General features: G+C 42.6%; 1 protein-coding gene across 1 annotated transcript in view; it reads left to right on the forward strand.

Annotated features, from left to right (window-relative positions):
- The window catches only part of epg5 (ectopic P-granules autophagy protein 5 homolog (C. elegans)), a 21,734-nt gene extending 8,121 nt beyond the window's left edge, over window positions 1-13,613 (forward strand). The window contains exons 20-45 of the mRNA XM_008281998.1: window positions 393-590; window positions 810-917; window positions 1,010-1,132; window positions 1,897-2,063; window positions 2,161-2,397; window positions 2,513-2,636; window positions 2,757-2,901; window positions 4,370-4,541; window positions 4,686-4,848; window positions 4,941-5,083; window positions 5,236-5,392; window positions 5,637-5,831; window positions 5,933-6,146; window positions 6,814-7,001; window positions 7,231-7,438; window positions 7,564-7,639; window positions 8,152-8,255; window positions 8,365-8,540; window positions 9,117-9,341; window positions 9,433-9,642; window positions 10,659-10,803; window positions 10,899-11,141; window positions 11,374-11,587; window positions 11,710-11,928; window positions 12,016-12,130; window positions 12,227-13,613. Coding sequence (XP_008280220.1) covers window positions 393-590; window positions 810-917; window positions 1,010-1,132; window positions 1,897-2,063; window positions 2,161-2,397; window positions 2,513-2,636; window positions 2,757-2,901; window positions 4,370-4,541; window positions 4,686-4,848; window positions 4,941-5,083; window positions 5,236-5,392; window positions 5,637-5,831; window positions 5,933-6,146; window positions 6,814-7,001; window positions 7,231-7,438; window positions 7,564-7,639; window positions 8,152-8,255; window positions 8,365-8,540; window positions 9,117-9,341; window positions 9,433-9,642; window positions 10,659-10,803; window positions 10,899-11,141; window positions 11,374-11,587; window positions 11,710-11,928; window positions 12,016-12,130; window positions 12,227-12,409 — 4,452 coding nt within the window. The 3' untranslated portion in view covers window positions 12,410-13,613. The remainder of the gene's footprint in view (window positions 1-392; window positions 591-809; window positions 918-1,009; window positions 1,133-1,896; window positions 2,064-2,160; window positions 2,398-2,512; window positions 2,637-2,756; window positions 2,902-4,369; window positions 4,542-4,685; window positions 4,849-4,940; window positions 5,084-5,235; window positions 5,393-5,636; window positions 5,832-5,932; window positions 6,147-6,813; window positions 7,002-7,230; window positions 7,439-7,563; window positions 7,640-8,151; window positions 8,256-8,364; window positions 8,541-9,116; window positions 9,342-9,432; window positions 9,643-10,658; window positions 10,804-10,898; window positions 11,142-11,373; window positions 11,588-11,709; window positions 11,929-12,015; window positions 12,131-12,226) is intronic.
- The last annotated feature ends 723 nt before the right edge of the window (window positions 13,614-14,336 follow it).

Consider the following 14,336-nt stretch of genomic DNA (forward strand, 5'->3'; position numbering starts at 1 on the left):
TTTCATCAATAAACCATCATGAAACGGTTTTAGCATGTAGAAGAAGAGTGGTATTAAAAAGATAGAAAATTAACTGAAGAATGATTTAAGCCTTAGAAAGTGTGGAAAAATCACAGCGAGAGCCAGTAAATTATTCACCATGTTTCTGACTAAATGCCACCAGGTGTTTGTAACATTACAAGCCAGTAATCAAAAGGAAGAGGCTTGAAATTGTGTTTGGAAAATATGCAGGAACCTGGTGTACCCACTAAAATGTGAGAGATTGGGGATTATTTACACCTGTCAGCGATGTAGCTTTTACACACTCAATATTTCCTCCACGTTTTAGCAAAAATACAGAAGATCTGGTTTAGAAAACAAGAAGTAAAGTAAGTCTGAACTTTCTCTTTCAGAGTCATGTGGTGGAAAGTGCACAGCCTGGTCGGGTTGGAGCTGCAGCAGTGCTGGAGTTTTGGGTGGGAATTCTGACTCAGCAAAACTTGTGGTACCGAGACAAAACAGTCCTATTCCTCATGGATCAGATCTGCTGTGCCGCCTTCACTCACCACCAGGAGGAATGTGTGCAGAAACTCTTGTACCAGCAGCATAAGGTATTTACGCAGTTTTGTTTGGTTTGCATATTTTTGGACCCTTGTGAGTCTGACAGGTGCAGATGCTGAATCTCGCTCTTAACCGCCTTTAATAACACGATAAACACGACATTAACATTTAATTGGGCGCACATTGCAGAAACTGCAAGAGCAGGTGGTGAGAGATGCTAAACCAACAATATTTGTAATTTTTTTTTTCTATTTTCATACATCATGTAGAACGCCTTGGGTTACCATGGAGATCGGGGTCTGCTCTCGTCTCTGGTTGGATGGATTGCTGGTAATGCCACACCCTCCTTCATAGAGGGCCAATCCTTGAGTGCAGAGGTAAGGGTCCCAAAGCAACAACATTATGTGCAAGTACTATTGATCAGATCCGTGAAACGCTCAGTCCTGACAGGCCTGCTGTTTTTCTGTAGGTTTGGTTTGCCTGGTTGGTGCTGAATATGGAGGGTGTGTTTGAGGAGGATTCTCAGCTGAGACGCTGTGTTGAGCATGAGCTCCTGGCAGAACCCAACATCTCCCCAGAACAAGCCCTAAAGGTAAACAAACAAATAAGTTCTAAGTCATAAATATCTGCATCACTGATAGATAGATAGATAGATAGATAGATAGATAGATAGATAGATAGATAGAGTATGAATGAATCTAAAATCTCTATGTATAATAAAATACATACGTGGTCTATAATTTTCAGTGTTATACCATCGTCCTCAAATTTATTCATGCCCTCCCATTAAAGAAGGAAAAAAACAGCAGTCACTGAAATAAGTTGAAACTGACAAAAGTAATAATGCATAAAAAAATCATGACATTGCTTTTGAGTTGTGGTTCAACAGAGATAAATAAATACATACATACATACATACATACATACATACATAGCAAACAAGCATGATGGGACCCGTAAACTAATATTTTGTTGAACAACTCTTTAAGCCAATCACTGCAATCAAGTGTTTTCTGTAACTCTCAATCAGACTTCTGCACCTGTTGACAGGTGTTTTGATTCTGACCCACTGCTCATCAGCAAAGTGCTCTAATTTGTCCTGGATAGTTTTGTTTCTTATTTTTCAATTATTCCTTTCAACCACAATTCAGAAACAATGTCTTATTTTACTAAAATATAATGTAGCTTTTTTTTAAAAATTGATTTATTTACTTATTATTATTATTTACTTTTTTCAGTTTCTAGTTATTTGAGTGACTATTGTGAATTTTACCTTTTCTTTAATGGAAGGGTATGAATACATTTGAGGACGACCGTGTGTAGATGGTGCTAACTGTGTTTCTGTGTCTGAGCCAGAAGGTGCAGCAGAGGCTGAAGTTGCCGGTAGCTCCATCTCTGCAGCGGCTGCAAGTGTACCGCTGGGCATGTCAGGCTGTAGCCACACCTCCTGACCACCCTCTCCTTCCCCTCGTCTGGCAGAAGTTCCTACAGCTCTACCTTAGACAGCCTGGACCTGAGTATGGGTATGTTACACATTCATGTGTTTGTTATCCATAGCCAGACAAACCAGAGAGTTTGCAGAATCGGTACATTTCTGTTTCTGTATGTGTTGGCCAACAGGCTGGCTGCAGGGGGGTGTATCGGTCGAAGGTTCTTCCAGGCCTCTTCTCAGGCTGCTTTACTCAGAGATCTAAGGCAGAGAATACAAGAGGTGTCGGACTTCCACCATGCTGCCAGCCAGGCCCTCAGGGTGCCCCCGCCACATACACCCTCATCGGACACCCAGAGCGACGAAAGCCCCAGTAATCCCCAACCACCTTACCTCACCTCTCCCCAGCTACACACAGAGCTGGTCAGGTAGGTCACTGATGCTGAACTTGTGCATTTAAAAACATTCTTTACAGCTGTTTGGTAGTAGCAGCCATTAGTGTGTTTACACGGCCTCAGTTCTCTGCTAATGGGTTGTCTACAGGTTGTTTGGTGTATTTGCTGTGTGGTTAGATGACGAGACACTGCAGAAGCAGGAAGTGTACCTTCCCTCTCTTCCTCCAGAATATGAACCACACAGACTGGCACAGGTCATGCAGCGGCAACAGGTGGGCGTCTTGTTTTTTTTGTCTGTGTTTGTATCTTAAAATTTAGAAAGGTGTCATAACAGGTTAGCAGAGCATTTTGCTCCCATGTTTCAGTTTGTTTTTTTTCGTGTTTTGATGCAGGAACTGTGGCTGGAGTTTGTGGACCAGGAGCGTCTGCAGTATGATGAGAGGGAGGTTTTGTCTCTTTGGGAGAAGGTGCAGAGTGAACCAACTTTCCTGCAGAGCCAAAACCCTGGTTTCACTGACTACACCAGCCTCAACAATGGTATGTAGCCAAAATTGTCACTTTAAATCCTAAAGATTATATAGAGGGTAATTGTAGTAGATATGCGGTGATAAATCATAAAGTGGACTGTTGAAGTTATGACAGTCACTGTAAATCTGATATAATGTCACCATATTATGAGAATATTCTTCTGAAATGTGTGTAGACAGACTCTGTTTAAATACGACAACATATATTAGATCAGGCATTACAAATTCACAGCTGCAGTGCATCGATTTAATCCCTTCAGTACACACAGGAACAGTGAGACCGACTTACAGTCAGATCGACAAACTGTTTGACAGACTGAGGAACAAAAAAGTTCTACAGTCTGTTCAGTTGAGTGTGTGGGACTGTAAAGCTTTTTTTTTTGATAACAAAAGCTGATATTTTCTAAAATATGAGAAGAGCGGCATGTAATACTACCTGCCAGAGACAACATTCTTTTCGTAAATGGAGCTTGAAAACTTGACTAAAGCGTTTGAACCACAAGCTTGGAGGAGATGTGTAGCAGTCGACCTAGTGTAGCTTTGAGCCTAACAGAGAGACGTCTGTGCCGTGCCCTGATTTCTTACTGCACAACACTCTGTATTATAGATTAGAAAAACAACAACAGGATCCGTTTGTTTGCTCCAAATGATCTTAGTCTCCCAAGAAAATAAATGAGCTGTTGTGCCTTGCTACAAATTTAGTCTATATTTGCGTTCCAGGATGAAGCAGTGTCCAAACATTTACAGGGGAAAACTTGCTGAATTGGTGTTTTATGGACATTAACTACTGGAGGATACAAGTTTACTGGAGGTCCAAAAGTTGTTTCTTGTGTTTTTGGATTTATAATAAGGGAATTCTTTTCACACCCCTGTACTACACCATCTGTACATTACTGAAGAATACTACGATCATCCTCAGTGCCTTACAGAGACAACAGTTGAGTATCATCTGAAAACTGCAATATGAATGTATTTGGAATGTCAGTTTTCACCTGCGTAAAGAGCAGATCTGAACTCGTTTGTAATGACGTAGTTAAATCTGTCTAGTTAACCCTCACTACACTATTTGTAATGGAGGCTTCCACAGAGTCAAATGAAAATTACCTTCCTTTTGAATCATCTTTGCCAGTAAGATGTGGCAAAAATACATAAAAATACATAATTATGGGGGTGGTTCATGTATGTTCCAGCTTTTATAGTTATTGAGCAAACGCTATAGTCTCTGCTTTATATCCCAGTGAAGCCTGACAGTAAACCAGCATGCACAGCAGCTGGACCCCCAAAGTCTGATGCTGTCATCATTAATACACATGTGCCTTTCCTGCTATGACATGTCAAAGAGTCTGCTGTGAAACAATTTGTAACAATTTGAAGTTTATCTTAGTTTGTCATATCTATGTGTCAGGGACTGTGGACTAAAACCATGGCTGTAGGAAGAGCTGTGTTTGATGTTGCGCTCTGTGTATCTCTATATTCAGCAAGGGAGCGCATCATGTCCAACCTGCAGAAGCATCCGGTTCCTCGTCCAGCTCCTGAGCTGCAGCAGCACAAAGCTCCAGTGGCTGAGGTCCCTACTGCCTGTCTCACTGACTGCAAAGCTGCTGCTGAACTGTTGCAGCAGGACCTCAGCATTTTGCAAGACCAGGCCAGGTATATTGAGATCATATAAAGTTAAATCATATTCTTGTCATCAGTGGCATACACAGAAAATGCTTGTTTGTACACACACAAACACACATAATAAACCCACACAAAGCGACATGCTGATTCCTCAATGTTTCACGTCGGTATCAGGATTGCAGTGGCACGTGAAGCACAGCAGGTGGCGATGGAGCAGGAGCTGCTGGAGAGCCTCCCTTTGCTGTTCAAGAACCGACCAGAGCAAGTCAGCATGGCCCTGGAGTGTAAAGGGAAGGGAGGGCAGCCTTGCCAGGGACCCGCAAACATCACTGTCACAGTACGACCACTCACACTGCACCCCAGCCACATTTCAACGTGCCGCTTTGTCATGATCTGTTTAACAGTGTGCATTTGTGTGTAACTGTGTAGTGTGAGCGTGTCCAGAGGCAAGAGGCAGTGCAGACTCAGATAACATCGCTGCGCAGAGACATCAAGAAGCTTCAAACCGATGCCATGGCTCCTCCACCGCAAAACCTGGCCCAGGCTGCTGTTCACACTGAGAACTTTATCACGTCAGTACACACAGACCTTATTCTATCAAAGCAGATAATCCATGATGTATATTTTAACCAATACTACTGCATATTTGACACATTTGATAGAAACATTTTAATTGTAACGGGGATGTTTTGAGTAATGTGTGCGCTGTGTTTTATGTGCTCAGGGCTCTTGTGAATATGCACAAAGCACAAAAATCTCTGGCGGTGCAGCAAGTTGGCGTGTCAGCCTTTTACACGGTGGTCTCCTTTGTGTGTGAGGACACACTGCGACACCCCCCAACACGGCAGTATCTCTCTTCATGTGTGGAAATACTGGGACAGGTATCCAACATACACGCTGTACAAAAACCAGTCCAACTAGAGTAAAGCATCATTTTAAACTTGATATTTTGGTCATAATTGTAAATAATTTGTCGATAATATAATAAAATACATACAAGACAATACTAGACAGTAAAAGGGGCAGCTTTTTTCTCTAGTTACAGTTACTGCAACTGGTTCTTTTAATAATAAAATAACTATGTGACGTAAATGAAACTCTTTCGTACTTATTTTTTGTGTCTAGGTGTTTATCCAGGGAAACGCAGAGGAATGTGGTCGTGTTCTGAAAACCATCCTGGAGCAGAGACGCCTTTGTCCTCTCATCTCCCCCTTCTTCACTCCAAATGCAGCACCCAGTCAGCTCGTCTTCCTCTACCAAGACGTGGTGACGTCGCTGCACCTCGACAGTGCTGACGTCGTCTTCATGCTGCTCACTAAGGTTAGTCCAGATAAAACAAACTTAAGAAATATGCTGATGTATACCGTACATCCATGTCATTCCACTTAAATCATCCACTTCTGCCACATCTCTCCCTGTAGTTTGATTTGTCCCTGTGGTTGAATGAAGCCCACCCCGTGTTTTCGGAGAGAACCCGTTTGCTGGAGTTGGTCCATGGAGCTCTCTGCGTCTGTGGCCGAGACCCCGAGCCTGAACTTCTCACACCTTTTCACGTTTTCACCAAACACTGGACCTGGCTTTTACGCCACCACTTCCCCGACCATTACAGCGATTGCCTACGTCTGCTTATGACCAGTAAGTTCATTCAAATAATCTGTGATTGAGCAACAAATGTAGAATCATTTCCTGGTTAAAATCATCAAATAGCAGTTTTTCCTAAATCTAGACTGCTCGTATTGGGCTAGTAGTGCCTCTTTAAGTAAACCTGTGCCAACTATCCATCAAAGCATACCATGAATGTTTTATTTGATTGAGGAGTGGATGTTTCTTGGTATTTTTGAGTCATAAAATACAGTATACATTCCATCCAGAAACACAAACACACTTGAGAGTCTTGTGTGTCACGATAAACGGCATCTTTTCATTCCGCGAGTGCTATGTTAGACACTTCCTGGTAATGCACTTTTCAAAGCTGCCTTGAAAAGTTTTCTTGTCCCCCATTCAAGTGATTCAGAGAAAACACATTCATCCCTCTAAAGAATGCCTCCCACTCATCTTTCCACCAACAAAAGATTAAACTGATTAAGAAACGAAGCTGAAGGTAGTTGAATCATTCCATCAATCCGGAGAATCAGACCTGAGTTTAGAGTGTGCATCTGTTGAGTGATTCATGAAGACAGACTATGTTTTTTTAATAAGACGAGAAGATTCCAAATGGAGCTACAAATGCTATAAATCATTAAGGAACTAGAATATTCAGTTTAGGTGTTCAGCTTCAACAAAAGCATTTTAACTTCACCAGGCTCATCAAACCAGCTGCTGAGTCCCGAGTGCTGGAAAGTGACTCTGCGAGTGCTGGGCTGCTTACCTCCATCCCGCAGCACCAAGAGCAAAGCTGAACAACCCCTCAGCACCGCTGATGTCCCCGGCCGTGCTGTTGGATCCCCAGCACCTCCCTACAGATCCTCCATCAGCCTTTCTCCTCAGCAGGTGGTGTTATTAGATTTAGACCTCCTTGTCTGATAACAATCAATGCTTCACAGTTAAACAGGGTCAGAAGTTTAGTTCAATTCAGGTCAATTCAGTTCAACTCAGTTTTTTCAATTTATTTATTTATACAGTTGCTTGTAAAATGCTGGTCTGTCTCATTAAACTGTATGATGCTTAAACATTAGTTTTTAAGCCAGCATTCATGTGATATTTTATTGATTTCTAACAGGTGGATGAGACAGTCGAATGGCTGAGTGATTATTTCTTACGAAGTCGTCTCAGCAAGCCAGACCTCCGCAGCTTTGGCCTCTACTCTGCCTGGACTCCGTACATCAGTGAGGTTGTTTCCTTCTGGGACCATCTGATTGGATGCCTAATCAACGTGCAGCTCAGCAGCTGCGCCAGAGAGTCAGTGGGCAACAGCAAAGTAATGAAAGGTAACTGTGGATTGTCGGCGTACGTTAAGGGTAGACCTGTGGTCATTTACTAATTTAGCCTTTAGTTTTGTGAGTATTGTTAATTATCTGTAGTTATGAAAAAGAAATGTGTCTTGCACTTACAGCTCTGCAGGACCTGCACAGTAAGATAGTGAAGTTATTTAAGGCGTGGATCTTTCCTTTGGAAACTGGTGAGGGCGGGTAAGTGTGATGCAACTCCAGCTTTCAGATCGACATTGATTTTGAATAGAGGAGAGCTGTTGTCAGTGAGGCAAATGTGAAACAGATGTGATTAGAGACACAGCAGACTCCAAACAGGGCAGCAGATGAAAAAAAAAAACCTACATATTTCACAAATTAGATTTTTCTTTTTTCAGATTTTATCTTTGTTTCTTTTTGCAAGTCGATAGCAGAGGCTTTCTTCATTGCTGTTATTGTATTGATTGAACCGAGAGTGAGAATTTATGAATCTCTCAAACACACTATACATTACACCAAACAAGGCACAAACACAACACCTCTCAGAGAAAACAGTGGATTATTTAACTATTAAGCAGTGCTTGTAAGTCTGCCTTGACACAAGAAAGTCAATAAAGACTGCACTCCTGATTGATAATGGTAGAGAGCAGTTTAACACTTTACAGGGTGAAGAGAAGACAAAAGAGCAAACAAAGACATTAGAAAATGTCAATATCAGGGTCTCTTTGTTTCAGTAATGTGAAGTGTTACCCCTGGCTGGAGACAGATGCGAGTGCAGCAGGATGTCTGGTGAACCTGTACGCTCAGCTCACTGACACACTCCATCACAAATTCAGAGGTAAGTTCTCAGCTGTCCACCGTTCACACCACTAACCATTTTAGCTCTGGTAATCTCTGTATAGATTCATATTAAATCTGATAGCTTTTTGGTGCTTGTTATGTTACAGATCGTCTGCTACCTGGTCAGAGAGGTGCTCTGTGGCTGTGTTTGATGCAGTACTGTGAGAGCTGCACTTCACCCCGAACACCTGAGTACCTGCTGTACTTGTACCACACACACCTCCGCAGCCTGCCCTGGCGACACCTGCACCCTGACACTCAGCTCATGCAGCAGCTCTTCAATGTGAGATACTCGGCCTTCTGACTCTCGACCCCCACTGACCCCCAAACACACTAATCTAGACATGTGTGCCACAGGGGAGCTTGTTAATGTGAGACTTTCGTCCTTGGCCCCAGCTTCTATTATTAGCCTTAGTTCCCATAATTGTAGTTTCAACACACTGTTCCTGGAAAAAGGCTGTTTCTCAAGAACCACATCAATCTATAAGTGCTACTGTAAATAATCTGCCAAGAGTACTGAAACAGTGAACAAATATTATACTTGAATTCATAATAATATAAAATCTAATTTATAGACTGGTAATCAGATTTGCTCTCTTTTTTATATTTTGAGAAGATATCCATCATTCCCTGTTATTTCTTTATTGTTATATATGTCAGTGGGCTGGTTTTTAGGATACTGTGACTGCTTTAAAGATGATTCTTAAGCTATAACATTAGTCATAAATTTGTATCTTACAATATAATGTAATTAGTACAGTCCATTGACACCCAAGAGGTTTGATTTGTTTGTGATCTTTGACATTGTGTCTCGACGCTATAGATTTTTGTTTGTTTTCTCGCCTTTCTGTGCCCACAGGTGGAGCGAGGGAGTCCCAAGAGCTGCTTCCTCTTTATGGGAGAAGTGTTATGTGAAGTTAACTGGGTCAGCGTCCTAAGTGACCACTTACAAACACCTCCGAGCTCTACAACATACCCAACTTTACCAGACATGGGTACGCAGAAGGAATCCCACACCATGCTGGTCTATCTGCTATACATGCTAGTTTTTCTGGCAAAGGAGGAACAGCTCTTGAGTCAACAGGTGAGTCAAGGCTATTTCTGTGTCACATCAGGGTCAGACCTCGTGTCCCTTCTTCATTCCTACTTCATTATTTTTCTTCCTCAACCTCCAGGAATCCCCTCTGCTCAGTCTGCTGGTTCAGTCCACCTCTCTGCCCTGGCACCAGCTGGACCTGTCCTCGTACCAGAGCATTCTGGGATATGTTAGCACCCACTACCCTTCCTCCCTGCTGCTCAGCGCTGATTCTGCACCTCAGCTGCTGCTGAAATCACTGCGTAGTGCTGCTGGGCTCCACCCCCGCCCTAATGAAGCTCCACACCAGGTGAGTACTCAATATAGCATTGAGAGGCACTGAGTACTTTCCTACTTTTGGTTCAGTATTAAAAAGTGTTTAGACACATACAGAAAGTCAGGAGTCTTTGTAAACTAGGCAACAAATGTTTTTATAAGTGCATAAATATATAAACTGCCTTAGCAACTCATAGTTCATATTTTATGAGTCAGTCAAAATGGTGGCTGGAAATTACAGAGTATAACTGTCAGAGCAGCTGCATCATACAGAGTAGCCTTTATGTTGGAGAATATAAGAACTCGTGAATCTCTAATATCTGCATTTTTATTGCCCCAGGCAGGCACATCTTGTGAGAAAGTGGGAGGCTTGAAACAGCCATGCTATATTTAGACTTAAACAATTCAGCATCCTTCGCCAGTCCTGTATTATTTTGCCAAATTACGTTAATGTAACACTTCTAGTTGTTGTAGATTTAGAGAAGTAGTAGGACATTTTATACACCAGTTGAGATTGTTCCAAAGATCACAAATACTGGCAAGATCTGCACAATCCTCCAGACTGTACTCTACACGGTTCTGTTTCAAGATCCAACAGCGTTTTCTCTTTAAGCCTTGCTGTTAAACTTTATGTGCTAATTATAGAGAAAAATATACAAAATCTGTAGAATTTTGATGAGTTCAACATAAAATATAAAACTCAATGTCAATATCAGAAATTCATGTTGTAGGTTTAAAAAAATTAACATATAATCCCTTTTAGTTTGGTTTGGCAGTCATTTACTCTGTGGGAATTGTATTGTTGTATAAGATGAACTGCATCACCCAATAGGAAATTATAATTAATGAACTAAAAGTATTAAAATAAACCAGTTGTGTTCTATTGCTATAGTAAAAATGTATTGACATTTAGGCTTAAGTTGAATTGACATACTGAGGATATCTTTTGTCATGTGTACAACATATGAGAGATTGTTGTGTATTTATTCATGTATCTAAGTAGCATTAGCTCAGAAAAACAAACAAAAAAATGTTTCTTTCGTCCGTCAGGAGGAGACGCTGAAGGCCGGAGCCTATGTGTGCTGGTGTGTGCAGTCACTGGTGACTCTGGAACAAGGAGGCGGCATCACCCTCAACAGCCTGGAGGCTCAGCTGGAGACACTTCTGGAGAGCGTCATCACATTCAACCCACCAGGTACATTGTCCTTGCAGCTTTCCTCGTCAACATTATTAATCATCGGTAACCAATTTATTTATCATCTCGTTTGTTTCTTGTTTCTTTCTGCACAGAGGTGGGGTTGGAACAGAGGCACATGGCCTTCTGCAGTCTGTTCAGTGACTCTCTGGCTTTGCTCAATGGAGTGGGCGTCTCAACAGGCGAGGCACTTGCCGCTCATGTCATTACCTGGCTGGACAGGAAGGGGAGGGGCTTCCCTATTCTGCCTCTCCTCACGGCCTGCTCCCGTTGTCTCGCCTCAGTGCGGCACATGACGCGCATCATGGAGGCGTGCATCACAGCGTACTTCAACCATGGTAAGAAACATAGCAGTTACTGTTTTGTTTTGTTTATCGGCATTTCACTTGATTCATTGCTGCATATAAACTTCTATTGTTTTACAGGAGATAGACTTTTATGTCCAGAGTTTTTGTAAAGTTTGCCAAAAAGGTGGTTTAGTTCTGTATCTTTCTCCGTTTCAACAAGAGGTTTAAGGAGATATAAACGACTGACAAATGTTTTTTTACCCTCTCTGTGTTTGTCCTTCAGCTGAGGAGGAGTCTGTAGGTTGGGGTCCTGTGTTGGCATCGCTGCAGGTGCCTGAGCTCACAGTGGATGACTTCCTCTCTGAGAGCCAATCAGGAGGCAGCTTCCTGACGCTCTACGCCTTCATCCTGCAGCGCCTCAACACTGAATACACAGCAGCCAATGAGAGGAGGACTCTGGGCCTAATTAACACATGGACCACGCAGGTCTTCCCCAGGTTTGAACTGCTCATTACCTCATTCAGTTGCTTTTTAAAAGTCCATTTTGCATGTCAGTCTGTGTGCTATGAACTGCTGGGATATTATGCAGATTGACACGGAGGTTTTTATTTGTATCCAGCGGTCCTGGTGATGAAGCCAAGCTTTTCCTGTGGTGGCACAAAGCACTTAAACTCTCAGCAGAGCAGCTGCAGCCGCAGGCTAGCCAGACTGAAGTGTCAGGAGTCGTCATGGGTCTGATGAGGTTACAAACCAGGCTGCTTCAGCTGGGAGAAGAAAGACTAAACTCTGGGCTGCTAGGAGCTATAGGCTTCGGGAAGAGGTCTCCTGTTTCTAATAGGTAAGCCTGCCTTGCATTTTATTAGCAAATCAAAGAACCTGTAGTTCAGTAAAACCAGCTGTTGATGCATGTCTACTGCACATCCAGGTTTAGGGTGGTGGTGCGCAGCCTGGCATCATTCTTGTCCATCCAGGTGCCATCAGAGACTGAACTTCGACTCCAGCCCACCAGTGACTTGCAGCTCTCTGCAAAAGCACAGCAAGTATGCAAAAAAAATTGCAGTGTTGTCATTTTCTAGTCTGCAATTATCTCCTAAAAATAACTTGGTTTTCTTGTTTGTTTTTCCCTGTGGATGCAGACGTTGGGGATGTTGGAGGCCATGCCCAGCAATAAGCAGTACGCTGAGTTAGAGGACTCTGTGAATAAGGCTGTCCAGTTCATCCGCTACCCAGGACACTGTCTTAAAGATGGCCCTCGACTGCTGGCCCTGCTAGCCAACCTTCTGTACCCTGACCTCAGATACCTGCACGTTATCCGTTAACCATGACTTAACCTGGCAGACGCTGGAGGCTACACTTGTGTGGCTCATGTAGTGACAATACACTTCTGTTCTGCGCAGACAAAATCATGCTGGAGCACAAAGGATTCAAGTAGTGACACTGGTACTGAACTGCTTTTGTTATAGAATAATCAGCAACAGCTACATGTTTTATCAGCGAGGACTTTTTGTGACAGACACTCACATGATGCATTTGCGAAAAATAACTTTTGGCTGATGATGTGCAATGAAGGATCATAAAATCAGTCAGATGTATAAGCAATCTCATGTGCTAATCTCTGACATGTTTTAGCACTTTACTTTCTTTCATGTTTATGCCTTGTTGCTCTTTGCATACCTTGCCTGTTGGTTTTCAACACCATCCGTTCTGTTCTTGATTTGAGAGGTTGTTGCATATATTTATTGAAGCAGAATTCATGAATCAGAATTCAGCGCTGGGCTTTAGGTGCAAGTTTCACACCTGTGTGTGGAATCTAACAGAAAAAAGCTGAAGGGTCCACAGATTATTCAGAGGAAGTTCAAGGACAGATCTAATAGGCCTATAAGTTTAGCAGTACCTTCTTAAAATGGGGTGGGGATCCTACCAGGAAAGCTGGTAGACAGGGGTCGTTGCCTGCTACACTCTTGCTGTTGATGCTTGCATCTAGCTACGAGCTACAATCTAAAATCTGCCAATCCTAGGGACTGTACGCATACAGATAAATTCAATGGATGCCTGTATGAAGTGGTCATGTTTAGTAACAGAACATTTGCCAGTATTATTTTTCATGTCCAGCCAAAAGTGCTTTCCTTGTTTCTGCCAAAGAGATGTTATTTTCATCTGCTCAGCTACTTAAACCTTCTTGACCATGTACTCTAGTTGTTTCATCATTTGCTGTTACCAAAACTGCAGTCTGAAATAACACTAACAAAATACCACTCATGTGCCACAGCACTTGGCTTCCTTATAAAGTAGAAATTCAAGTTGCTTATGCTGCTGGTGTTACTCAAAGAGCGGAGATGAAATGCTGTTGAAGCCAGTATGTATCTGGACAGTGATTTAAGGATAAAGGACGGATTTTAAATTGGACTTACTGTACATTCAAAACAGTTTTCACATTTTAATTAATCTTGTCAGTTCACCACTTCTGTTGCTCTGTGCCATCTCAATAATAATGGAGCTGCACTTCAGCAGCCTGAAGCTCGCCTTATTGCTGGTGTTATGTGGTGACTGTTAATGTCAAAAGCATTTCTTTTTTATGAGTCACTGATCAGGAATGGGTCTGGAGGGCTGCTGCAGGAGAGGAGCTACAGAGCCAAGCTGCACAATAAAGGGAACTGAATGTCTCACAGCTGGTATTTATCAGTTTAACACAGTAATCTGGGACCATATGTATTACAAGCAGCCTCTGAGAGCACAGAGACTGAGCTCAGCTCCCAGGACTGGTCACTGGAGACACATCTGAGGGAGACACTGAACTGAGTGGAAAGAAATTAGTGAGGAAGTCAAAGACATTAGAGGCACAACGCATTGCAGCCTGTATAACACCACAAAATGGTGTTACATCTGAGTTTTCAGTAGTCATATTGGTGGTCAGACTGATAATACAGCTTCCTCACCTAAGATGACCAGGCTTGCTGTGCAGTAATTTGACGGGCATCCACATTCTGTTCTTAGCATCTGTGCAAAGGAACAGGACGTGTTCCACATGAAAAAAAGAAAAGAAACGATAACAAAGATTGCTCAGGAGGGCGTCTATAAATTGAGCTGTGTGCCTTTGTGTGCATGAGCGCGTGCATACACCCAGCATCCTCATCTGACACCACCACGTCTGTCTGGGAGAAAACCTCTCTTCAGGCAACAGTGGTATCTATGGTTACGGCAAGGGTAGAAGTGAGAGAGGAGGTGGTAAGGACGGGGTGTTCTGAG

Source organism: Stegastes partitus, unplaced genomic scaffold (genome assembly GCF_000690725.1).
Source record: "Stegastes partitus isolate 25-593 unplaced genomic scaffold, Stegastes_partitus-1.0.2 Scaffold255, whole genome shotgun sequence".
NCBI classification, from domain to species: Eukaryota; Metazoa; Chordata; class Actinopteri; family Pomacentridae; genus Stegastes; species Stegastes partitus.